The sequence below is a fragment of the Pithys albifrons genome, chromosome 6 (genome assembly GCF_047495875.1).
Source record: "Pithys albifrons albifrons isolate INPA30051 chromosome 6, PitAlb_v1, whole genome shotgun sequence".
Classification (NCBI taxonomy): domain Eukaryota; kingdom Metazoa; phylum Chordata; class Aves; order Passeriformes; family Thamnophilidae; genus Pithys; species Pithys albifrons.
In genome coordinates, this window is record NC_092463.1 from 6913640 (window position 1) to 6939995 (window position 26356).

Below are 26356 nucleotides of genomic sequence, written 5' to 3' on the forward strand. Positions count from 1 at the left end.
GGATGGGTTTATGGGTTTAAGTATTTGTTAAACCATGTTCCCTACTATGCTACAGGATGGCTTAGCAGATATTACAGAATCTGTTAAGACTTGTTAACAAAAAGGGTGCAGGCCAGTGAATAACAAACATTATCTACTGTCAATCCTCTTTCAACACACAGGATTCTCACTTTCTGAGGTTTGCAGGTAGGGAACATATTGATTGATACTCAAAAGGTGCAATAAGAAGGACTGTTTCCTAAATTAGTAACTGTAACAAATATCAGAGATACTAAGAATGCCAGCTTTGAAAATAAAAAAAAAAAAACCTCCTCTAATTTTTACCCATTTGAGGCCACAGACAGCTTCTTTTATTTTATGGAGAAAGGCCACTGCAGGCTTTCAGACACAGTCAGCAGTCATAATCGAGGTCAGATCTTTCCATTAAAACCACAATACTCAGTAGGCACCTGACTAAGTTACTCAGATGTTTAGAAAGATCTGGCTCATTTGAATGTTGAATACTTTTTGAAGCCTGGATAAAAGTGTTACATTTGGCACCAGATGGAGACCAAAGAGACAAAGGTAAGAAAACAGCTGATTGGCAAAACACAGAGCATTTTCCTGTAATAATCAGGTAATTTTCTAAGTAACTCCGAGGTGATATGTGGAGCTGAGCAGTAATTAACCCTGCATGCATTAGGGTAATCTTTAATACATCACTGAATATCTTGGCACTAAGAACTGAATTTCAGCAGCAACAGTGCGCTCTGTTTTAATTGCACTAAAATCCAAGGTCATTTAGATTTAAATGCTCAGAAATCACAATCTGAAAATCACATCTAAGTTGAATTTGGCTTTTTTTACTAATAATACATAAGTTGAACCAGTGATAGATATGGTGATATAGTAACAAAATTAACTGGTTTTTTTAACCCACTAACATGTGTTAGGGAGAGTAAAATATCTACTTGCTGCAGAGTCCATTAAATTCCATTTTGTCAACACAGATAAAATCTGGCTAAGGGTTGGAAAATCTCAGGAAGATGTGACACACCACTCAGTCTTTTAAGGAATCAAGTGGTTCACCAGCACAAGGGCTACACTGAAAAGTGTGGCACACTAGTAACTTCCACTGATGACCCAAGGTAGTAGATCCCAGGTGGCCTAAGGGTCATACTTTTAAAGGTTTTACTGTTTTCAGTTTTGATATAATATCTTTACCAAGGAAAATTACTGCAAGGCCTTCTAATGGGGCAAAGGATAGCAGACTACAGGGAAACCTGTCATTAAAAATCAACTTTTTAGATAAAAGAAGGAAAAGAAAGACCAGAAAAAATATGGCATACATCAAAGAACTTCTCCAGTCACAAAAGTTTTTGGAGTGACAGCTTCTGGCACAAAGGTCACCCTTGGAAGAATGAAATCGATCTATGGATTATTTTATTTTGTGCTTCTTCTGGAGGTGGCTTTATTTTCTAGCATGCACTGTCATGTAAAGACATTCAAGGAAATGAAGACTGAAAACAGATCTGGAGAAGACCTTCCCCAAGATGTAGTCTCTGGAACAGAAAGCCCCTTTCTCTGCTCCATACTTTTGGTGTCAGTGCTCAGGAAAGTGCCCCATCCATCCACTCAGGTACTTATTCCCCCAGGAAATAAGCTCATGAGCTGCTCCATAGCCCTGGCATTTTCTCCATAGCCCTGGCATTTCCTCAAGCATGACAGGTTTATTCTGTATCAATCCCAAGGTATTACTTCCAAGACATACATCCAAGAGGCAGAGATAATTGTGGATAACCTGTCCTGGCTCCGCAGAGTGCATACAGGAGGCAAGTAATCCATACTGTACATAAAGGTGAAACAGAAAGCCTCAGTGGTGCACAGGCCCCAGGCATGGACCCATGTGAAGGACAGTGAGACCTTGACCGTGTGTCCTGCATCCCACTCTCCAAGGAACCGTGGATTCACACTGTACCTGGTCCTAGCTCAGCTCTGTGAGGTGAGGGATGACTTCTTGTTCACCTCAGCCCGATCTGCAAGGAATGACCAACAACCTCGCCTCTACAAGAAAACAAAAATACTTGTCCAAACGATTTTTACCTCCCCTTTTCAGCAGGGAATTGTACGCAGCCGTCACAGCTAATTTTGTAGAAGTTCTCTTCGGCCACAGATCTCAGATTTCTACCCCAGTCTTCCATGAGGAAATCCAGCCAGCACTTACAGACACCTTTATGTGATGGAACATGGAGGAATGGCAGTCTGACTCCTCTACTTGTCCTGGGGTATCCCTAATCATTTCTACAGCTCTTGAAGATCTTATTAACAGCAAACATGAACAAACTGCACTGCTCTCATGTAAATTAACGTTTAATGAAGCTACAACCCATGTCTATTTACCATAAACCCATCTCTCCTGTATGAAAGCTTACTGGACACTCAGTCTTAATACTATTTTCTCATGATTTCTATTTCAGTCAGTGCAATATGAAATTGGCTCTCATTATCCCAATTGCTATTGATGTTCAGATTGAAACTGAGTAAGATGCCTTTTTTCTCTTTCAACCCATGGCTTTTCTGAAGGAAACTACTGTTAAAATGTGATAGACATTTATTTAATTGCTTTCTGAGCAAATTCTAAGCCATACAACAGCACAGGGGTCAAGAAGAGAAAATCTTTGGGTTTTACTGACATTTCAGAGCATTATTGTTAGATAAGACCTTGAAACATCTGCATGTTAGTTAATGGTTGTTCTGCTTTCATGAATAATGACCTATTTCTTACAGAACAGCTAATATCTATAAATTTCTCATTTGCTGACTGGAAATTTTAATAAAAAACTAAAAGATTTGAATTCTGTGTGTTTTGTATATCAAATTATTACTGTAAATATTTTATTCACCTGCTTAATACTGGTCATATACAAAACCTCCTTTTTACCTTTCAGGGACAAAAAAGAAAACAGATTCTGATGGATGAGAGATACTGTTTAGTGATTAAAGGTTTCTCAGTTTTATCATGTTTTTAGCCCTGCTGACTAGCAGATGAATAACCCTGAAACCTGTATCATTAAACATAAAAAAAATAAATTCCATCCAGTTTGAGACACTGTTACACCAGGAGATGAGTTCATGTGCATGTATTACATATATCATCCCAGCTGTCAAGAGGAGGGCTCTCATGTTTAAGCGATTTAAGATTATAGATCAGAGGCCACTTGCTTCCCCTTAAGTAATAATAATAAATATGCTAATGCTTTTAGTGTCATTGTTAATTCCTTGTTTGTGAACACTCAGAGACAGGCTGAGGCACTGTGGTTTGAAGGCAGGATTTGAAGATGAGTTACTCCCCAGGAGATCAGGGAAGCAAAAATTCTGAGTGTAAAACACCATCACTTCAGTATGAGAGACCAAATCCTCTTTCACATACAAGGAAAACAGACTGGGCTTTAAGACAAAGTTCTCTTTGGGACATCCTGCTACACAAGCAGCAAGGGCTAGATCTTCATGGACCCTCCTCCATGCTAACTTCCACTTTGCCTTGAGTTCCTACGTGAGGACTCATCAGTTTTAGCCAAGAGATTCTTTGGGACTACACACTGAATGTGTCACTCAAGGATAAAGTTGAAATCTAAAGCCACAAATCAACACATGAGTTATTAATTTACATTTTAATTTCAAGCATATGTTTTAAAATCTTTAGTTACAAAAAACCCACACCAAATGTATTTAATCTTATTCCATCAATGCTATGATCATTCAACACCATAGGAACCTACTGTAATACCCAAGTAAGAAATCTCATTCTTCCTTCTTGTTCTTTGAATTTGAGCTTCAAAACAAAGCCATTTTAACATGCTGAATGAATGAATGAAATGTATTATAAATTTTTGGCAAATGATGTTGTGAAACGTGTTCCAAAGTGACAATACAGATGTATTTGGAACAATTTAGGATGTAATAGTGTATGTTGGGTTGAAATACATCCTCGGATGACTGAAACTGTCTGAGCTGTCTGATGGAAAATGAGAAACTGAAATTCCTCACTACTTATCATCTGCCATGAGCACATGTGTTTCACAAGATAACAAGAAGCTTAATGAAAAGCCCATAAAAATTAAGGAGAATGGGAAATCATGTGATCAAATATACTCAGACAACAAACTGGTCAGAATGTCACTACTGGAGCTTTGAAAACTAGGTTGGTAGAAACCTCTAAGGTCAGGTCCAGACTGTCAGAAAGAGCACTGCAGAGAAACAATTCAAGACTTGGGACAATAATCTTCTCTTCCAACCTATGCTGGAGCACTGTCTGAACTTCACAGCTCGACTGCAGGAGCAGTGTAGTTCCATTAGCCCCACTAATTACCTACAGTAATAAATCTGAAATTACACTGGGTACTTTGGAGGTCCCTGCAGTGCATTCCCAGCCACTTGCTGCTCTATGTTTGGTTCAGGGAGATTCAATTTAAATGTAGGGGGTCTTACGACAGGGCTTGAAGGGGTAATGAAGGAACTAAGGCAAGAGAAACAATCTACCCTAGGTGATTAACCTCTGGGACTGTACTGCTGTTTCTGTGATTTTTCAGCTGGCATTTACAACATTTCCTCATTTGTTTTGGTGAAGGACATCATAACACCTTCCTGAGTGGAGAAAAATGTAGGAAGACTGGCTACAACACAGCTTTCCAACCCTTTGCTAAAGCTAAGGTCCTGCAGCAGAAAGCAAACTGTCTGATCCTTACACTTATACAGACCCTGTGATGCTCTGTGTGGGCACTACAGGCCACTGGTGCTGTTGCTTTTCCAGACTTGCAGGCTATAAGGGATACAAAACACCAAAGTACTCAAACTGATGCTTGAGTTCTTACGTTTATCTAGTCTCTGTTCTTCCATAACATGGGCTTTTCTGGGAAGCTCGATTAGCTGCAACTGCTGATGTCCAGATGCAGAGTTTCCTGAATTCCTTCCACTGTTTTAAATAGGTTTTGGATCCAGGCCTATGTTTAGGCAAGTCTTCACCAAGGGAAAATTGTTAAAATCCTAAGTCACAGATTTTCCAGGCATATTAATTATCTAGCTAAGCAGCCACTCCATCTTACCGAGCAGAGAACTCTGCTTACCACCAATCAAAGATTAGGGCTCTAACTGCATTTTTATCATCTATAAAACCGGACATGCGGAAACTATAGAAGGAAATTTCAGTAATTAAAGCATAGGTTCTCCTAATTAACTGCAGAGCATCATTAAAATCTAATGAAACTGTAATGGAGTAATGCAGGACTCTGGCTTAACTGCAAGGAGATAAATGCAAATGAAAGTTGAATTTCCATGTGGTTTGATGTTTACACAATAGGACTGAATGCACTTATAGTAATTTACAATATAAAAACCCACTTTTAACACTCAGGATTGAGAAGTTAGGATATTAGTGTATAAGAAGTTAACATATTAAAGAATGTGGCATACTGAAGCAAAAAAGTCAAAGAAATAAAAATCTTTGTTCCTTAAAGTAGTTGTATTTGTGATGGTAAACTGAATTTCACAGCTTATGATTAATAAGAAAACTGCTGTTGCATCAACATGATGTACGACTAAATTTTCCGGTGTAGAGACTTCACCTTGGCATACCTGAACAATCTGCATCACCATCCCATATGGCTCAATAGATTTAACTGAGGAAAGAACTACAAAGCTACAAGTGTTAGATACTTCAAGATATTAATCTGTCATGATGCTTCCTTACCCTCCCTTGGAAATGTGACTTCTTAATTCTTAGGAGGGAAATCGTGGTTACTGGGGCTTGAATGCCTCATTTAAACTGATGTGTATCAGGTCCACAGAAGCCACAGGAGTATCAGTGACCTCCAGTAACCAAAAGTCTAGACCTAAAGCTGTTATATCTTGCCTATTCAAAGCACTGCAGGTGGAACCCTCCAATCTGACTTCAGCTCTCTGTAATATCCAAGGCTAGACACATTCACTGCACGTATCATGCAGTAAGAGAGGCCCTGAGAACAATCATAGAATCGATTGGGTTGGGAAAGACCTCCGAGATCATCAAGTCCAACCCTTGGTCCAACTCCAGTCCCTTTACCAGATCATGGCACTCAGTGCCACGGCCAAGCTCAGTTTAAAAACCTCCAGGGATGGGGAATCCACCCCCTCTCTGGGCAGGCCATTCCAAAGCCTGATTACTCTCTCTGGAAAGAATTTTTTTCTGATACCCAACTTCAATTTCCCCTGGCAGAGCTTGAGCCCATGCCCCCTTGTCCTATTGCTGAGTGCCTGGGAGAAGAGACCAACCCCCACCTGGCCAGAACTTCCCTTCAGGTAGTTCTAGACAGTGCTGAGGTCACCTCTGAGCCTCCTCTTCTCCAGGCTAAAGACCTCCAGCTCCCTCAGCCTCTCCCCACAGGACTTATGCTCCAGTGACAAGGTCTGTCCTGGCACGATGAATCAGTCTCAGAAGACAACTTTCTCCTTTAATCAGCTTTTGAAGAAACCTAAATGACCAGTTCTTTCTGAAGGCTAAAGTCCTGTAGGCCTTCTACCCTGCATGGATGCCAACAGCATCACATTCTCTGTATCTCCCTCCCAAAGGCCTAAAGTGATAGTCCAGAGATTTTAGTTCAAGGAGATCAATCTCTACTGCCATTAAATCCTATACTAATTATGCTGATGGATATTTCAATGTCCTGGGCATCAGCAAAAGGTCCCACCCAATCAAACTCATTTAATTGCAAGGCAGAGATGCCAATACTTTCTCAGGATAATATCATGTAGTTAGACACCAAATTATGTTCTCAGACTAATTTGAAGACATTTCCAATTGATTTCAAAAGTTAAGTACATTAAAATTATTTAATATTTAAACAAACTAAGACTGGAAAGCAGGAAACATTTACCATAATGAAAAATAAAGGCATATTTTCAAAGCAGCAAAATAAATCATTTTTAAAACAACCAGCTTTTGTTCCAAACACAAAGATAATAAAGGAGTGGCATGCAGTTAACAATTTGTTAGTAAGTTATATGCTGTTATACAGTCCTCTTTCTAAGAAAGCACACAATGGACACACTCTTGCTATCTGAATTGTTACCTCAGGCACTCATACCTTTTCTGTGTCAATTCCTTTAGACATGGACCAGGTTGAGACAATATAATCCATGACTCTTTCACTAAGGCCTTTTGGGACTTGATATAATTTTAGGAAATCCCTCACATTGTTCAGCATCTCATGGTATCGGTTGGTGTTGGCATACATTTGCTGGAAAATGGTGGTGACGTTTCCAAAAATAGTTGCATAAAGAAGAGCTGAAAAAAACCAAAAAGTAATTGAAAATAAATATTTATGCTCTAGTCAATGCTAATCCTAATTCAAGGATAATATCAAAGAATTTTATGCTTGGTTACAAATTACTGCAAATATATAGATGTAAACTGAAAATTTCTATTTCATACACACGTTCTCACACACATACATGTACAGAGTTGTTTTCTGAATTTACCCTTACAGTTCAGACAGACACCCAGTGTGCATTGATTTACAAAATCAGTCACACAGATACTATCCACACACGGAGTTATTTAAATACAGCCAGCGCATTTTAACCCTATACTTATCCAAACCAAGTTTCAGAGGTAGCTTCAGCCCACCAGTAAACCTTGAAAGCATCATGCAAATAACAGTGCTGATTTCCTGTAAGAGTGGCTCAGCTACCACATGCTACGAGGAGAGAATGGCCTCAGTCCCAAAAATGGCATTAAATGGAGAGGAAGGGAACACGGAAAGCCTGGCAAGGAGGTAACCATACGAATGGTGTCCCATGTCAATGGCCAAGAAGTTCACAAGAAAGAGTCAGAGTGGCATTTCACAGTCTAATATCACAGCCAGCCCCAGCAGATGACTTGGCCACATGATGCCAGCTCCAGATGCCAGTCACTAATGATTCCAAAGAGGGAAAAACTGGACCAGTAAAAAACAGGAAGTCCCACTGCTGAAGAATTATGACTAAGGCAGGAGGAGGACATGAACCTGAAATGCACTCCTGGAGTTACCTTCTCTTCTGGTTTGATTCTCCCCTTTTCAAACATGCCAGTGTTGCTGTAAGGCTCGGTCACCTGAGCTGTGCAGCAACAAAAAAATCACAGGCCATATTTGAGAAAATCACATGTTTAATTTTATTTAACTTTATTTCCAACTGAAAACTCATCAACTCCAGTATACTATTACAAATGTGATACAGTGAGCACCACTTGAGGGAGAGGAGGTAATTTCTAAAGCCTAAATTTGGCAAAGCATTTCAGCCAAAACTTAAATTCACACCTTTACTTATGCTGTCTAGAAGAGTGGTGGATTGAAAGATGCTCTTAAAGTCAAGCAAGTTTTAGGTGCTTTATTAAGTCACAATGTAATTACCCTTGCAAGAAAGCCACAAATTACATTCTTACATTAGACATAACAGATTTTGCAGAAAAAAGAAATATTCTGGTATCTCATAACATCAATGTGCTGCACTACTTCTGCTCTGGACACTACCAAATACACAGAAATGTGTCTGTCATTTTAATAATCTTTGCTCAGAGGTACTTCATAGCAGAATTCAGCTATTCATTTCCATATTGCTGTTTTTTGAAAAACAACTGCAGCCTACAAATGGCAAGAAATCACCCCCTGTGAAAGGAAAAAATGCCTTTTATCACTCAGTATGTAATGTCTTCCCTCTACCCAATCCACTTCTACCTCATTCCAGAAAACTCACCTTGTTTCACACTAATTTACTGTAGTTCATCGCCCCTATTTGAGAGGTGGCATTTCTAAAGAAACACAGCACTTTCCTAAAACCTGTCTAATAGAAAAATTGTACTTCTACTTCACGCAGTGCTTTTTATATGTCCAGCTAAAAATTAAGTGCTGAAGATCGTCACAAATCCAAGACCTTATCAAACAAGATCACACAATGTGTAGCAAAAGTAAACATGAGGTTTCAGTTTTAGAAAACACAGCAGAAATAAAATTCATTGCAAGGGTAGGTTTTTTCCTTGCTTTACTGATGGCTGCGACATATCTGTGAGCTACTGAATGGTCTTCTCTACCTCTCAGATATTTATCAACACTCACTCAGAGTACAAGCATATGGATTATAAAAAAGTCTAGATGGATGTATGCCACCTGACTTTTTTCTTTCTTCAGCTTTCTCTGCTCTTTTGGACTTTTGCAGTAGCACAGGCTTGATGAAGTGTCACTTCTAAGTGCAACATCCCTCATCCTTCTGAGGAACAGCTGCTGATTTATCATGCACTCATCTCATCAGGTATGTGAGGGTGCAATATCTTGTCTTGCTTCTGATGTTGGATGCTGCTGCAAATGGGCTATGACTATAAATGTAAAGAGAAGCCTTAACTGCCCCCAAAATGCTGTCTCTCTGCATGAGTAGAATTTATGCAAGCCTGCAACAACAGCTAGACTGCACATGCATATATAATGCCAGCAGCAACCCAACTGGCCATCCAAACCTACAGAGGACACAGGCTGATTGAAAATGTGGTAACAGTGCCCTGTAAGGATGGGAAAAAGAGATTGAACTCTGATACCTGCCAGGCTGGAAACAGCTATGAATGCTGTGGTGAAAACAGCTTGTCTGAAGCAACTGGCACCTTTTACCTCCTCTTGGCAGAGATGATTTGTAGAAAATACATGACCAGAAGAGAAATTCTCATTCTTTGTCTCCTTATATGTGGTCCTGGAAAGTAGTACTTAAAAACAGTATGTTTCTTCAAGTAATTAAGGACAGAATCAAACCTGCAAAATCCTTATGAGCATTGCCCAGCAGTGCCTCACTAAACCAGAATCCAGTAGCCTACAGTGTAGTATCTGCACAGATAAACCCAGCATTGTCCCTCTGCTGGAAACCAAAGCCTTTCTTTACCTCCTATTGGAAATGGTAAAGACACATGGTTGAGGTCCTCCAAATCTTCCACTTCTCTCACAGGCTACTGCATGGGGAGCCTTTGGCAAAGACTTAAAGAGAACCTACTCAGATCTTCACAACTTTGAAGCTCTGCCTCAAAGACCCCTCACTCATGGTGCTTCCCTATGCCCACACTGGTAGCTGCTGAGTCTGGTCTGCAGGTTTTTGGGGGAGAGAAGGTTTTTCATAATTTGGAATGGAAAATCCACCTCACTCTGTAAATCTTCTCCCCATCCCTGTTCTCTAGATGATGACTAGAAAAGGAGGTAACTTACAGAAAGCTAATATTTAATGTTTTGCAGGTATTGGCATGCAAAAAAACCAAGTTGGTGCTGATAAGGAAATAATAAATATACCAATAAAATGTTTTGCATTGCATTTGTTACAAGTCCTTTAACACTCTGCTACAGGGAAAAAGCCCCCTTCTTTGGAGGGTCTAGTGAGAAGAGGTTAGTCTGCCTTAAAAATACAAGTTACCTGCCTTTGCTCTTTCCCAGACAGCTTTAGGCTGGTATAATTACATTGGCTACAAATACAAGAGGGATGGCACAGAACAAGAAAATGAGCTGGATCAGCTCCTGAGTTGGCAGAGATGCCTCAGTTCAGGGAGCTGAGCTCAGGTTGGATTCCCTATGGACAGGTGCACATCTGCAGCCACATGCACAGACATGAACTCACTGGTGAGCAGCTAATCCTGCTGTTGCCTTCAAAGGTTTAAGGCTCTCCATCAATGACCCTTACTGCCTGTAGTTAGCAAATAAAGATTTCTCAGAGGATCTCCACTTAATGAGGAGATGTTGAAGTGACAAGTGTGAGTCTTGCACCTCACGTTAAAAAACAAAGGCAGAGGAGCACTACCAAGGGCATTTCACTTTTGCTGTATCTTAATTATTTTTGGCAGGCAGAATTGGCAGTAAAGATCATTTGTAAAAGGTTCTGAAAGAAAAAAAGTACTTAAACAAACTCTAAAGAAATCTCTAAAGGTATTCATACACTTAATAGTTTTAATGTTGTCTCTCAATTTACAATAAACAGGAGAGATGAGGCTGAAGGTGAAATTATCCAATTTCATGAAATGACTACTTAACTTAAACTGCATTTATTTACCTTCTCTTTGATGACCTGCATATCTCTGGACATTTCCTGTTATGTTCCTACAGTCATGCAATGTTCATTTACTTAATTGCTCTATGTGTGAAAATCTGGAACAGTCTTCACTAGATTTTATAGAGATTGATTTGATATAATGATGCAGTATTTTTTCTCAGTCCTAAAGGTGAGGTAAATGGTCCAACTGTTATTTTAGCTTCTATTTTTACTCTTCAGTGTGGAAAATCTCTGCAAAATTGCATACAAGGACATGAGTACTACGTATTTTTACATGTAAAATGTATGTTACTATATTTGTACTTACATAAAACATTTTTCAATGACTTAGCAATAGTGTTAAATAAATCTTTTAGCCTATTTAGAAACACAGAACTTTCTGAAAAAAATGACTCAGTTACCTAAATCATCCCAGAGCATCTTGAATTTCTTATTATTCTGACCATTTGCTAAATATGTCCAGATAGGAACACCTGCCTTAAGGAATTGAAGGCTTGATTGAGAGATCTAATTTTCCTTATAGCTTGCTCTATGCTAGACTATTATTAATCCAAGCATAAACAATGTTCCTCTAAACTTCAGTTGTAAAGTAGAATATTAGCAAAGGGGTATGAGCCTCTTCTCCCAAGAATTGAGCGACAGGACAAGTGGAAATGGCCTCAAGTTGTGCCAGAGGAAGTTTAAATTGGATATTAGGAAAGTTTTTTTCACTGAAGGAGTTGTCCTGCCCTGCAACAGGCTGTCCAGGACAGTGGTGGAGTCACCATACCTGGAGGGATTTACAAGACATGTTGATGTGCCACTTGGGGACATGGTTTAATGGTGGGTTCGGCAGTGTTGGGTTAATGGTTGGACTTCAAGACCTCAGAGGTCTTGTCCAACTAAAATGACTCTATGAGGCCTCAATTCTGGAAAAATAGTTACTTTCATTTTTGCATATTGAAGTCAGCTGCAGCTTCTTCTTCAATTAATTTCTGGACTTAGTTATTCCTATCAGATTTTTAGATTAATATTATTAAAGCTGTCATTCAGGAGAGATTCAGTATAAACTTCAATATACAGTTACTAAATACAATAACAGAGAAGTCCAGTACTCAAATACTCAGTGTTATGGGTTAGCCAGGTGGGCCTAAATTTCAGGTGGGCTGAAATTGTCAGCTGACTTGAGCTGGGCTGAGCTAGCTAACAGCTGACTTCTCCTAGCCAATAATATTGTACTCCATACGATACTACATTGTCTCAAAGGGTGTAAAATCCAGTGTGTGGGAGTGGCTTAGTCAGTTCCATCATGGCTGAACTAAGAGGAGAACGTTGCAGCTCCTCTACTCTGCTAGACCCTGCTCCTGCTGCTGCCACTACTTGCCTTTTGTTTGAGTTCATGAAAGTAGAAATACTTTGTTGTTATACCTTCTCTTTCTTGCAGGGTGTCTTTTAGAGTACTTAGAGATTTAAAGTAATATACTCTATATTATTTGGGGAGTTGGAAGTTATTTCTTGTTATATATATATATATATAACTTGTGTAAGTGTGTGTTATATTGTAGTTTTCTCTTTATTTTCTCTTTTCTGTATAAATACATATAGTTAGTTTAAGCATAAACCCAGTTTGGAGGGTTTTTTTTTCCTCTCCCTCAGCTCGTTGGGAGAAGGAGGAACCCTTTCTCTCTGTCTTGGACACTTGGCGTTTTGCCAGCTCAAACCAAGACACCCAGTACCCAAGTACCTGAATATCTGATCTATTATTTTAAAAGCTGAGTAGCTTTCTGTTCCTCCTTTCCACCTCCTCTTACCACATCTGATCAGACTGCAAAACGTTCTGCAGGCACAACTCTGTGTGACACCAGGCAGTGCCCATCTCCCGGGCTGAACGGCCTCGCTGAGATGCTGCTGCAGCAGCAAAGAGCTGCCACTTTCTGAAAAGAAACAGCTTTCTTCAAATCCACCAACACATTTCAACAAAGTGTATTACTTGGAACAAAACAATCCTCCTAAGCCCCCTCCCTCATCACTGTTTTATGGCACTTCTTTGATGCCAGCCCCAGCCTCCCACCTCCACCCCGCAGTGATGCTTCTGTCTGCCAGCTGTGCTACTGAAAGCACCAACACAACCCCACGATTTTACAGGTCTTCAAAAAGCCAACCTTGATCCTGAATCCTTGGCCCCAATACATATTTTGCTGTAAAAATACTCTCCTCCATCCCACCCATGCTGACACCAGTTTTATCAGTTTTACATTAGTTTTACATTTTACGGGGAGGTTATACCAAACATCAGAGTACACCAGATTTCTAATTTTACTTCCAAAAGTATCCAAAGCATTAAAAACCTTTCTTCCAATTACTCCTGCAGCCATATTATTATCCCATGTCACATCATCCCATATATTTATCCTCCCATAAGCCCCAAAAATGCATTGTTACACTCATTTTGCAAGGAGGAGCTAATGGGCAAAGGTCCCGATTCAGAAAAGAACTGCAGCTTTGAACTTCTCATCTGACTGCTGAAATCAGAGGAGAGTTGCACACAACTGCCTGGGCAAATGCCCCCCATGGCCAGTCTGATTCCATCACCACTCTGGCCTAAATGCTTGACACAGTGTCTGCATCCAGATGTTTGTCTTGTTGCCTCCACAGGGAGGTGGTGACCATCCACACATTCCTACATCCCACTTTGCAGTCATATATAAGATGCACAGTTCCTCCATGGATACAGCTGACACCCATTTTCCTGACCCAACACCTTCCTGATAGTACAGTAATGCAAACTCTAAATTAAGGGGGTAATAATAATAAAAGCTAGGTCTGCAAAATCCCTGTTCACACTGGTATTTGTTTGACAAGAACTAAGTAATTATGCAAATAAGATGATTATCAGTAGTAAACTGTAGGAACTCACACTCACTGTTCTTCCCTTTATAGGGGACGCTGCAAAGAAGAGTGGAACAGCTGCTTTGGAGGCAGTTAGACACTTGGCATACTTTATGCATAAATTCCTATTAAAATGAAGCCTTTTGACTGCACTTGTACAGTCACTAATTTCTAAATGGTGAAACTGGGAGCTTTTTTTTTCATGAGCGCACTCAGCTAATGGAAAATACTTTAAAGCTCCAATAGCTCTCCACCACGCAGATATGATGAGCTGACTAGCTATATTTTTGCACAGTTGCAATCTAAGACTGGTTGAAATGGTACTGCAAAACAGAGTCTTAAATCAAGGCTACTATGGTCCACTGCTATCAGTGTGTTTTGCCTGTAGTCCTGTGGCAGTGATGGACAAAAGCTGAAGTTGGCCAAGGTTATTCAGAAGCATAGAAAACAAAATTACTCATTTCAACCACTTGAGGATGAGGGGCCAAGGGCTCCTGGGTCTGATGCTAAGCAGATTCAAATCACAGTTCATGCACAGTATGCTTAACATCCCCCTCCACAGCCACCTCACATTATTAGACTGTTTTGTTTCTTCTCCTGAGAAACATTGCTAGACATCAGACATACAGCCCTGCCCAGGTTCAGGTGGCTTCTGGTGGAATTTGGATTGAATTTCTTGCATTGTGCTTCCACTGGAAAGCTTTACATGTCTTGGGATTGTTAGGGTCTGCTTCTCCCTCATCACATCAGTCAAGGGTGTTAAGCATCATATGGGAAGGCACAGCCTGAAAAATGGTGGCAATTACACCACAACAGGCAGCAGGGCTAATTCCAGTAGCCTGTGTTAATTGAGTGGTAAAAACATCACCTTGTCTGAAAAATTCATATCTTGCAGTCAACAGGTCCTAATTCTGGAAACATTTTCCCTAAGAGCTCTGAAGTTAGAGGCTGGTTAGGGTTTCTTTCACATGTTTCACACACAGTGGAGTTGGGTCTAGTGGGTCACAGCTGCTGGTGGTGACATTTGGGGGTGGAATATTTAAGTTTACTTTTATAAGAACAGTATGACACAAACATAGAAAATAATTAACTAGTGAAATGAGCTAAACCATTTCTTATACTTCATCATTCCTGTTCCTTCAGAAACCCATCACCTGCTTGCCAAATGTCACATCCAGCACTTCACACACTGCACAAAGTCCTGTTAATTAAAACACAATCACTTCCCCAAAGGAATTACAGTGGGTGCAGAAGGAAAGCAGAGGGGCAAAAGTTGACCAAAATTCATGAGAATTATGTTCACCATGAATGTCAAGCACGCCTCTAGCACACTTTGCTCCATTGTTCCTCATCGCTTTCTCCATTTTGAATATTATCTTTAGCATTGCCTCATTTCCATGAAAAGCTCTCCAGTATTTTGGAAAAGCTGAATAGTGTCTGTTGAACAATCACCTACCTATCATATAAATCTTTCTCTTTCCTTTCTCCAGCAAAGAAATATTTCCAGGGTGTTGTCTTTACTCTTATTACTGTCCAGAGATGAGACCTGGGATCAAAGCATCCCATGTGCCTTCCTTCACAGTGCCTTACTGTGTCAAAACCATCACCAGTAACAAGCACAGGATACAAAGGGTCTCCAGCACTGCTGAATGGAAATACAGGAACCAAAGGGATCATCTCCAGGAAAAAGTTCCCTGAGCAAAGTTGGCAGGTGTCAGTATCACTGTGGGAAACAACTTGACAGCTTGTTGCTGGATTTGAGCTGTGAGGGTTTTTTTCTCTTGCTGATTTTTTTTCTTTAATACTTTTAAAGGAATTTTTTTTAGTGGGACACTGAGTTCCTGTTACATTAAGATGAACCCAAGTCAACAATATTGCTGAAGGCAGGATGTCTGAACATCACTTGCACACTGAGAAACACCACCTAAATTGCCTGTCTTGTTAAAATATAATGGGAAATTTGTAAACACACCTTCAAACTACTAGACTGCACTAAAAGATGTTTCTAGCTCTCTGCTCCTAGGGTGGGTTTTTTTGTGTATGCCAGTACAAATTTTTGCTGTATAAATCTACATGTTGGTGTGGTTTAGATACTCACAAATATACATATACACTGTATGCCAGTGTAACAGTGAACATACAATATCAGTGGGCTCAGACTTTCTGCAGGTGCTAATTTCCCATTCAGTCTTCTAATTTTCTGATTCTTTCTACTTTTTTCACATATAAATTTGCTTATTCATTTAATTAAATGTTCACAAATAATTGAACAAATGATTCCAGTATAAAACACAGGCTATACATAGCCCTGAGAGATGTGGTAAACACACTTGTTAACATAACAGTGCTTGTTTATATCTGTCTGAAAATATTAATGGGACAGAGAACAGGTAAAGCAATGTTGCTTTTATTCAGTAGAACTCAGCCTGACCTCTGTGTGAGGATAGATTTTTGTGAGCAATTATAGGGTATTTTTAGGAACAAAATGAAGTACTTAACTGTTAGTATTAAAAGCTTCAAATTTGGAGATGATGTTTCCATCCTATTATTTTAAGAATAGTTCTGCTTCATAAAATGACCACAAAACTGCTTCACTGAATGATGTTTCTCACTCATTCAAATCATCTATAGAAGCACTTTTCCTCTAATTCCCCATCCTACAAATTCAGCATCTCTAGACAGAGCTTAGTAAACTTTTGTATCCAAAATTTTCCATGTGATGTTGACAAACTATCTCCAATTAAATTTCCCTCCCCTGACGTGTTTGTACTAAAACCAAGGTGGGGGCGGGGGGAAGTTCCACAAAAAGTTGAAACAATTCACCTTCAGGTTTTATAAAACTAAAATAATCCACAGCAAATAATTTTTCCTCCAGTCTTCTCATTTTAAACATTAGAAACCTGAGCAATGGAAGAAAATCACATTTATTGCAACAAAAAGAAGCCTAAGAAAAAGTGGAACATTCATTGTCTTCACACATACACTCAAATCTGTATTGTACTGAAATATTTCACACAAAACTAAGACACAAGTTCCTCTCATGCTTCCAGGAATAAGGGCCAATTCAAACCCCTTTTTGCCCCATTTATTAGCACCAGATTTCCATTTTATCAGCACATTTGTGCACATGACTGGTGTGAAGCCTTCCCCCCACCCCCACTAAAGGCGACACTTGGGCAGAGCTCAGGGCTGGACCTTGGCACCTCTCATCTTCTGCTGGAATAATGCTGGTTTTGTCTAAAAAATTTCACACTAACATTTTCAGACTTTCAAGGTGAATTAACTTTACTCTACTTTGATTATCCACTTTGGGAACCTGTCCTTCATCACAGTATTGATTTAGCTGTGGCAGATGCTGAGCTGTCACTGAGCCTGACAGCTCCTTCAGAGCATCCTTGGTGGTTGTCTTGTAAAACAGTCAATAGCCAAGTGAAACCCAACTGTGAAAACAAGCACGTTTCCCACTTTTATACTCCATGAAATCATGTGTCCTACTCTGTACTGCATCCTGCTGGAAGGAGGAAAAAAATGTCCTCTCAGCTTGTTATTCAGCATTATCAATTAACCTTCCATGTATTAAAAGCACATCCACTTGCCAGCCTGACACATTGGTGGGACCAAGTCTGTCACAAGGCTGTGGCTTTGCAGTCACTCATTGCCACCATGAAGCCACTTCTTACCCGTGGAGAAGAGTCTTTGGGGAAGGTAGTGGTGTGAATGTGCTTAGGAGAGGGTTTCATTTCCTACACAGCATTGATTTGAATTCCAGTGTCTTTGGGTAATTTTTATGGCACTTCAGAGAACATCTGTGGTCCTAGGAAGACACTTGATTTGCTCACGTTTGCAAGTGCCACAAACCATTCTGATGAACAGCAATGGCATTGCAGAATGGCAGGCAGCAACCCAAAATATGTTTGCATTGTCTATTAAAGGATCCCAAAGTCAGACAGTTACATTACTATATTTATATGTAGAACTGGACATCAGCACTCCAAAGGCAGGTCTGTTTTGTGAAATGAGCTGTCTAAATACTGTAGCACACACATTACCTCTACCTCTTTCCAGCAGTCCCACAGCTCTACACCATTCCCTTTTCCATAATACCAAAAATAAAGAACAGTGCTGGAAACATTACTAGCCATTGATGTTGTTCTGGCATGAGGGGTTTGAGAAGATTCAAGAGAACAACAAAAGGTTGTATACACTGTCAACCTAAAACAGACAAAAAACCCTTGGTTTTTCATTCTGGCCTCAGTGCAAGGATTGCTGAACTCTCCATGACTATGTGAGACTGGAGAAGTATCTTTATTTCCTGGCAGCAGCTCCTGGAGCTCTCCTCCTCTCTGTCCAACTCCTTCTGATCAGCACTTGTTTCTATCCGATTACCTCTCTGTTTTCTTGCTCACTATTCCAGGAAGGAGATGCTGGAATTAGATTTGCTGCATTTCCATTTCTACATTAACACTAATTTCACTGAAGTCAATGAAATTACATTGATGTCTGGAGAGTATCTGAGGGGAATAATTGAGTGTATTTTATCACTTTCCTTCAGCCTTTTTTTTTGTGGCTGTTTTGTAGGATTTTTAAATGTCCTGTTTCACTCCAGTCCATTTATTCTGCTCTTGGATGCCACAATGACGTTTCTGTCTTTGAGACGATGGTGTTCTTGCTGTAAGGCTCCAGACACCATCTGGAAGATGCCCAGGATGCATATGGCCAGAAGTGTGGCCAGCAATAAGTGTGACACACAGCATCCCACTAATTGCCCATCTAACCAAAATCCATCCTCTAACTGCAGGCCCTTCCAGATGCTTCAACAAAGAGAGTGCACAGTGCATCCCTGCCCTGGGCTCCTCCTTTCAGATTTCCAGGAATCCAGAGCCCAGGGAATTTCTAAGCTGCCCACTGCATCCGCACCACGGTACCTATTAGCACAACCTCCACTAGGAATATCTGACACCTTTCCTCAAATCCACTTCTGGTTGTTTTTTTTTAATCTCACCAAAACAGTATGTGAAAAGTATTCTGTCATTCTATTCTGCAAGCCTGGTTGCCCAAGTCTTTACATTGGCCACCCCCAGCTCCCCTTTCCAGAAAGTGAGTAATTGTTTCTCTCTATCTCCTTTGCACCACTCTTGATTTTTACAGGCCACCCCCAACTGTGTTCTCTCAGTTGTCATTCCATGCCTCATTCTCATCACCTTTTAGACACCCTTTTTAATCTTACAACATCTTGTTGTAGAACACTGCAGTGTGGTGCAACAACATTAATTTCAATTACCTGCCCAGGAATCCTATTTGCCTTTTGTTGACTGGTACTGAATATTGCACTGATATTTTCCAGGAACTATCAGCAGTAACAGTCAGATGTCATTCCTCAGTGGTAAATGCAAATTTAGAAACCATTATTGTGTAGGTATAGATAGCTAATTTTTGCCTACGTGTGTTCATTTGCATGCACTGACACTGAATTTCATCATTCCTTTTCACAATCACTTTTGTGGTGGGATTGCTGTATCGAACCAGAAATGCTCATTTCAGCATTCAGCAGAAAGACAACCTGCAGCAAAAGGGAGTTTTCTCTTAAGCTTCTTCTAAGCTAAGTTTTCTCCTAAGCTGCACTTACAACTATAAGGTAAAAAAAAGGCTATGCAAAATTAAATTTCTTCTTAAATTTTTTAGGTTTATCCTAGAATCACAGCTTAGGTCCCAATAATTGGGAAGATTTTACCATCTTCCTACTACGAGTCAGACTATTTCCCAAAGCAGGGCAAAGCTCTTCTTAGATGATATCCAAGAGTAACTAAGCCAACCCTAAAAGTCCAGTGAAAATAAGTGAGAGATTTGACAGAATGAAAATGCCAAGATGTGACCCAACAGTTACAACAGTTACAGGATGTCTCTTGAACATTAACTCTTCAGGAGCAAGAGGAAGCATGAACTTCTAAAATACACATTGAACCCTCCAGCCTGGCAGCCCCAGCGTCACCATCACGTGCCATTAACATACCAGCAAGATCAGCTTCAGATGCAAGAGGGTAATTTGTTCATATGCTGACAGCTGAGGAAATTGACTGCAGGGGCTCTCCCCCAATTATTTTGCTAACACCTGAAGCATCCTCAGTTGCTTCTCACAATACCCGGGCATGTATACCATTAATGTCCTTTGCTAGGGACAATGACATCTGAAATTATACACAGAAGAGGCACTGCCAGGAAATGGGGAGGCAGTTTCACAGCTTTTTTTGGTCCCTCTGCATTAATGACCTAAATGAGGGAGTGCTCCTAATACCTCCAGGTATCACTCCTGTTCAGTTGTCATACCACTGACTCCTTCTGTGAGAAAGAAACTGTTATTCATTCTTGCAGGATGAAGTCCTAAAACCCAATGAAAATGATATTCAACAACCCATTTAGGAGCACATCTCTTCAGGCCTTCCAGCCTGCTTTTCCTCAAGCCTCTGCAGTATGGTACATTAATTTTACACTGAACTATTAATTGTAGTTGACTTTGCAAAGCTCTTTTCTTTACATTTTTTATTCAGTTTTGCAAACCCAATCCCAAAGGAGTTCATTTTATTCCCCACAGTTGTTTGATCAAATTGCAAATATTTCCTTTAATCTTTTTAGGCATACAGATTTATTATCTATGGAGCAGAGCCTCTTCATCTCCTCTGCTGATGGTTTGGGAGAAACAATCTTTCACATATTTCTCATTTTATGCAAGTGCTTATTCCTGCAAGTACATATTAGGAAGCAAAACAATAAAACACGTTTACCTAACCTAAATAAAACCACTTGGAACCAAATTTGCAAGCTAACCTGCTTTAGTTCTTAATTATATTAATCTGAAGTCATTTTTCCCAGAGGTTGTGATCTATAATTCACTGAGGTCAATGGAAAATAGCTGCTGATGTTAGTGAGCTCCAGGGTTGGCAATAAACAGGTATGACTATCTCTTCCCTTGAGAAGCTGTATGGGAAATTTCCCAAAGGCAGGGCAAAAAGCTTTTGGGACACAATTTTAATTTTCTTCATGACTATTCATAGGAAAAATTAGGAATAATAATAATAATCATCAGCACCTCAAAGTTACTTCATAATTGACATCAATATATACATTTTACAAAGAAAGGTAAATTAATCGATTTTGTTCCGCACTTAATCATTTATGTCAATTGTCCCTGTTCTGTATTTTATGAGAAAATTCAAAATGAAATATTTTAAAAAATTGAGACATACAATGCTTCTAAAAATATTATTCTCCATTTTGTTATTTAGCTGCTTTTATTCTAGTGAAACAGAATAAACTTTAGGAAAAAAAATTACACTTTAATCTGAAACTTAGTCTGAATTTATAGCTGTAGAAGATCTTCTAAAGTGAATGTAGAAGTCAAATGCCTTATTTTTACCACTATGTTCTATTTTTCCACCATCCAAGTGAAATTTTTGAAAACAAAATAAAGTTTCCTCTCATTTTCAAAACCTTTCCAGCAGAAATCCAAGGGAAGGATTTTTCTCCACTTTCTTTGTAATGCCAAAAAATCCAAAAAGCATCGTAAAAGAATGAGCAAGAGAGGACTTTTCAGCTGTCTTGACAAAAAGGGAGACATATTAGTTGGTATGTAACAAAATAATCTTGTGTATATTAATTCTTTTCTTCAAAATATGTAATTTAGAATATGAATAAATTTTCAACAAAACTAAGTATTTTCCCAAATACTTTCTATTTTATCTGAATAACTTTCCATCACAAGGTTTTTTTCCCATCTCATTAATTCCCTCCATTTCTTCCACCTCTCCATGTCTCCTTTTGGCCTCTGCTGAAGTCTTCCAGAAGTGATATAGCATATTTTTAATTTTGCTTAGTAGCTCAACTGCCTCCAACCTGACATGACTCTAAGTTGTTTTTCTTCATTTTACTCAATGTTGTTCCTAATTATTTAACCTAATTGATAAGATGACTCCTGAGTAGAGCTGGTTGCCATGACACTCTAAGCAATTACTCCATATTTCTCCATTCCTGGATCTTTCTGAAGAATTTATACAGAAAATCTTGCCTTCACCAACTCCCTAGCTTTGCACATATCCATAAAAAATAATTAATGATCTCATCCTTGCAGGTAGGTTTCACTGGAAAAATAGGGCTTTTTTTTTTTAAAGTTTTCTTCTGCTGCCCAAGATTGCGCAGTTTTATACAATCATAGGATTGTTTAGATTGTAGAAGACCTTTAAGATCAGCGAGTCCAACCATTACCCCAGCACTGCCAAGCCCACCGTGTCCCCAAGTGCCACATCTACACGTCTTTTAAATCCCTCCAGGGATGGTGACTCCATCGCTGCCCTGGACAGCCTGTTCCAATGCTTTACAATCACTTCCGTGAAGAATTTTTTTCCTAATATCTAATCTAAACTTTCCCTAATCAACTTGAGGCCATTTTCCTTTTCCTATTGCTGGTTGCCTGGGAGAAGAGACTACTCTGGCTCATGTTCAGCTGGTTCTGTTCCACCAGGCAGTTTGCAGCCACTCTTCCCCCAGACTGTAACACTGCCTGGGGTCACTGTGACCCAGCTGCAGGACCCAGCACTTGGCCTTGCTGAACATCAAACAATTGGCATTGTCCCACTGATCCAGTGTGTCCAGATCCCTCTGCAGAGCCTTCCTGCCCTCAACACACGTGCCCCACTTGGTGTTATCTGCAAACCACTGAGGGGGTACTCAATCCCCTCACCCAGACCATTCATAAATACATTAAGCAGGACTGGTCCCTTTGCTGAGCCCTCGGGGACACCACTCACAACCAGGCACCAGGTGGATGTAACTCCATTCCCCATCACTCTTTGAGCCCGGCCATCCAGACAGTTCTTTTACAGGGTGAACAGCAGGAGCACCTTCAGTCCAACTGCCAAACAGCCTTTATCACAGGGACAGTTTTACTGAAGTAACCATAATTAACAGCCTCATCAGCTTCTGCCCTGTGGCCCCTACTTCAGTCACTAGCAATGCCAAAGAGCTGCTTAAGGATGAAGCTTTGCCTGGTTTCTCTAAGCTGCCCACCACATGGAGCTTCACAACTTTGCTTTGGGCCAAAGACACCTGGCATCACCCACAGAGAGTCTGGGGTGTCAGCCCAACTGCTACAGGATGGACACAGACAGCTCATACTCCCCCCACCCACATGTTTCTCATGAAATTTGGACAAAACAGAGGCAGAGGCTATGCCTTTCTTCATCTACTGTCACCTTTCACATGCCACCACCATCACAGGTTCAGTTGAGCAGGATGGGCTGCTCACATGGTGCAACAGCTACAACTGCCCAGGTGCTGTTCCCAACTCATGCCCTATCTGTGTCTACACCTGCACTAAAACACAGGACTTGAGGCAGAGGCACTTTTCCCCCAGGAGGTTCCAGGTGGCAAAGCACAGGTAATCAATGCAGTAGCAATGATTAACCTTAGAGACAACTTCTTCTCTAATGATACCTTTTGAAGTCACACATGAAGGGAAGTTTCCAGGTGCCTTTCCAGTATCTCAATGAGGATGTGGAAAGCTCCTCCTCCTTCTCCACAACATGTGGAACAACATGAAAGGTGGTACTTACCCAAGGATCTAATGAGTGGCTGCTAAAGGAGTAGGTACAACAGGCTGCTCAGAGGTAGCACCACCCTGACAGCTGGAGGGCATCTGATAGATTGGCAAGGCAAACTTCTGAGAAGTGAAGGCACATAGAGCCCAACCACACTCCAGGTGGAAAAAACTTCTCCTAAGAACTTTAGACAGTGAGCACACTACTTATCCCAGAGATTCACAGAGAATCATAGAATGGTTTGTGTTGGACGGGACCTTAAAGATCACCTGGTTCCAACCCCCCTGCCATGGGCACAGATGGCACCCAATAGATCAGGGAGATTTAGAGGATCTCAGTTTGAACCTAAGGCAGACTGAAATACACAGCATGGACCACACTCCTACTGTGTTTGTCCTTGTGAAAGTTGTTAGCCAACAGAATATTAGCTATATCCATTATTTTCATTTACACACATCACTAGGTCTGTGGTTCTGCTCTTCAAAACTATGCACTCAATATTGCAGAACTGATACAGACTGGGAATAGCCAAGCTTTTTATGGCTAGAAAAGATCCATTTATTTTCATTTATACATTATTAACAAACTTGCTGAGCAAAACCTGCTTTTATTGTTGTTGTTGATGATTCATCCACAAGGCTAGGATAAGAAGCTAATGAAATCTTAAGTAACAGGTCAAATAACAAAATTGTGTCTGAAGTCCTTGATGTTATCTCCCTTTCACACTTCAGAGGCACAAGACTATTTATGAAATTTCATTTTTTTTAATGATTATTTTGGACAGATTCATGGCAGATTCAAGGACTGATTTATTTAGCCAATATATTTATTTTCATTTATGAAAGACATTTCTGAGTGCTGTAACAAAAATAACAGCAAATTAAAATTCTCAAAATCTACAATTTACTGATTATAATTACTAAGAGCTTGCCCATCTCCCATCTCATTTACACAAAATGAATGTACAGTCCATTTCCAGGTTCATCCCCTACAAGTAATCAGCCAACAGTGAGTACTTCAAAGAACATACACTGAGAGGGACTGAGCAGAGAGTGAGAAATGATCCTTTTGACCCAGCACAGAATCCACAGCCAATTTAAGCAAATCTGTGCCCACCCCACAAATCTACTCCTGCCTTGAGCAGACACAGAGTCATTAATTGCTCCATAATTTGACAAGCCCAAAGAAATGAATGTCACAGAAAGTCAGCGTGCAGCTCACATGGCAAAGCACCTCCCCTTACAGCCTCCTAATTAACAGGTACCAAGTGCGTGTACATGGAAGGCAACAGGCTGCAGAAAACCATCCAGCATCACCACAAAGTGTCACCTTGAGATACACTTAATGAAAATTCATCTCTTTTGCCTCCCTCAAAAAGATATGTACAGATTGATATGGTTTAGACTTTTCTGAGGAAAATACAATTTTGAATTCAAACTGGAAAGAATAATTTTCAGATTTAAAAAATGTGGGCAGGTAGGGATGAGTTATGGAGATAGGAATTAAAATTAAATCGGTTTTGCACTATGTTATATTCCACTAGGTAACAATAACCAATAAAAATCTCAAAGCTAAGGATGCTAATGACAAATTTTATAGGTCAGTTTGTCCCATATTTATCAGACATAATGGAAGGAAGGGGACACAGAGTGCTCACAAGTTTTTAAAAGATGTTTTGGCAAGATCAGTTAAATGCTTCCTTCCGTGACAAATTAGCTGCTTCTATTGAAATAATATTCTTTCACAAAGCTTTTAACTCACTTTAATAATCTGCCAATTTACGTGATAGTAAGGGATTTCTGCAATGCTCCAATGGTATTTGCATTCAGGACATTCAGACTTATAAGGGCCACATTGAGTATCTTTGTATTTAAACTCATGAGGATGTTCAGGCAAGTTACCATTGTGGCACAATCTAGTACTAAATTATTATGAGCAATTTGAAAGCAATTGCTCACCTAATATCTTGATTTTTCTTAATTACTGGAAGAAGAAAACTCTTTTCTTTTTGATCTCATAGTCCTCACACAGACTGAGATGACATCTGGGAAAGGCTATTGAACACATTTATCAAGACTATCCACAGGATATTTTTCATTTTCCAAAAGAGAAAAATAAAAGATAGTACTTTTCAGAATCAGCTATTAAAAATATATAGCACAGTCTTTCCGAAGCAAGTCTATTTCACACTACGTTTCACCTATTTTATTTCAAATAGAAACTGAATCATTAAAATTCCTTTTTGTTCAAATCATGACAGGGCAGCACATCTGGCCACAGAGAAGCAGAGACTTTGTCCCCTGCATGGATTTAAAAGATGACTTAATACTGAGCTGTCACTGATGAACTGGAGGCTCTACAGGCTCTGTAGGCTGTTCACCAGGTCTTTGTAACCAGCAGTTGGTCAGAGCAAAGAATATTACCCAGCACTTTCTTTTCTTAACCAAAAATAATTTTTAACAGGTTCTAAATTTATAGGTATTATATTTAAATGACAAAAAGATAAAAAGAATCTGTATTAGGTGTAATGTCTTCTATTTAGAGAAAAGTGACAATAGACGATCTGGAGACATACGTTACATAAACCTGGAATAAGAAGAATCAAACTCCAACGATGGCAACAGCCCTTTCTAGGAGCTGACAGAACTTTTCAAAAGTCAGGGAAGGGGAAGGAGAAGGGAGAGAGGAAGGAAAAGGGGAAGGGGAAAAGGAAAGGAAGATACAAGGAATGAGGACTGAGTTTCATTGGAAATAGTCCTTCCAGCTGTTGGCAGTAACAGTTTTACAATCCTTTTACCTTTGTTGCATAAACTTTCCATTATCCATCCAAAATCAACACA

At 39.8% G+C, this 26356-nt stretch overlaps 1 protein-coding gene across 1 annotated transcript in view; it reads right to left on the minus strand.

Moving 5' to 3' along the window:
* Nucleotides 1-26356, minus strand: part of KCNH5 (potassium voltage-gated channel subfamily H member 5) — a 154097-nt gene that overhangs the window by 45284 nt on the left and 82457 nt on the right. The window contains exon 8 of the mRNA XM_071559372.1: nucleotides 7098-7297. Coding sequence (XP_071415473.1) covers nucleotides 7098-7297 — 200 coding nt within the window. The remainder of the gene's footprint in view (nucleotides 1-7097; nucleotides 7298-26356) is intronic.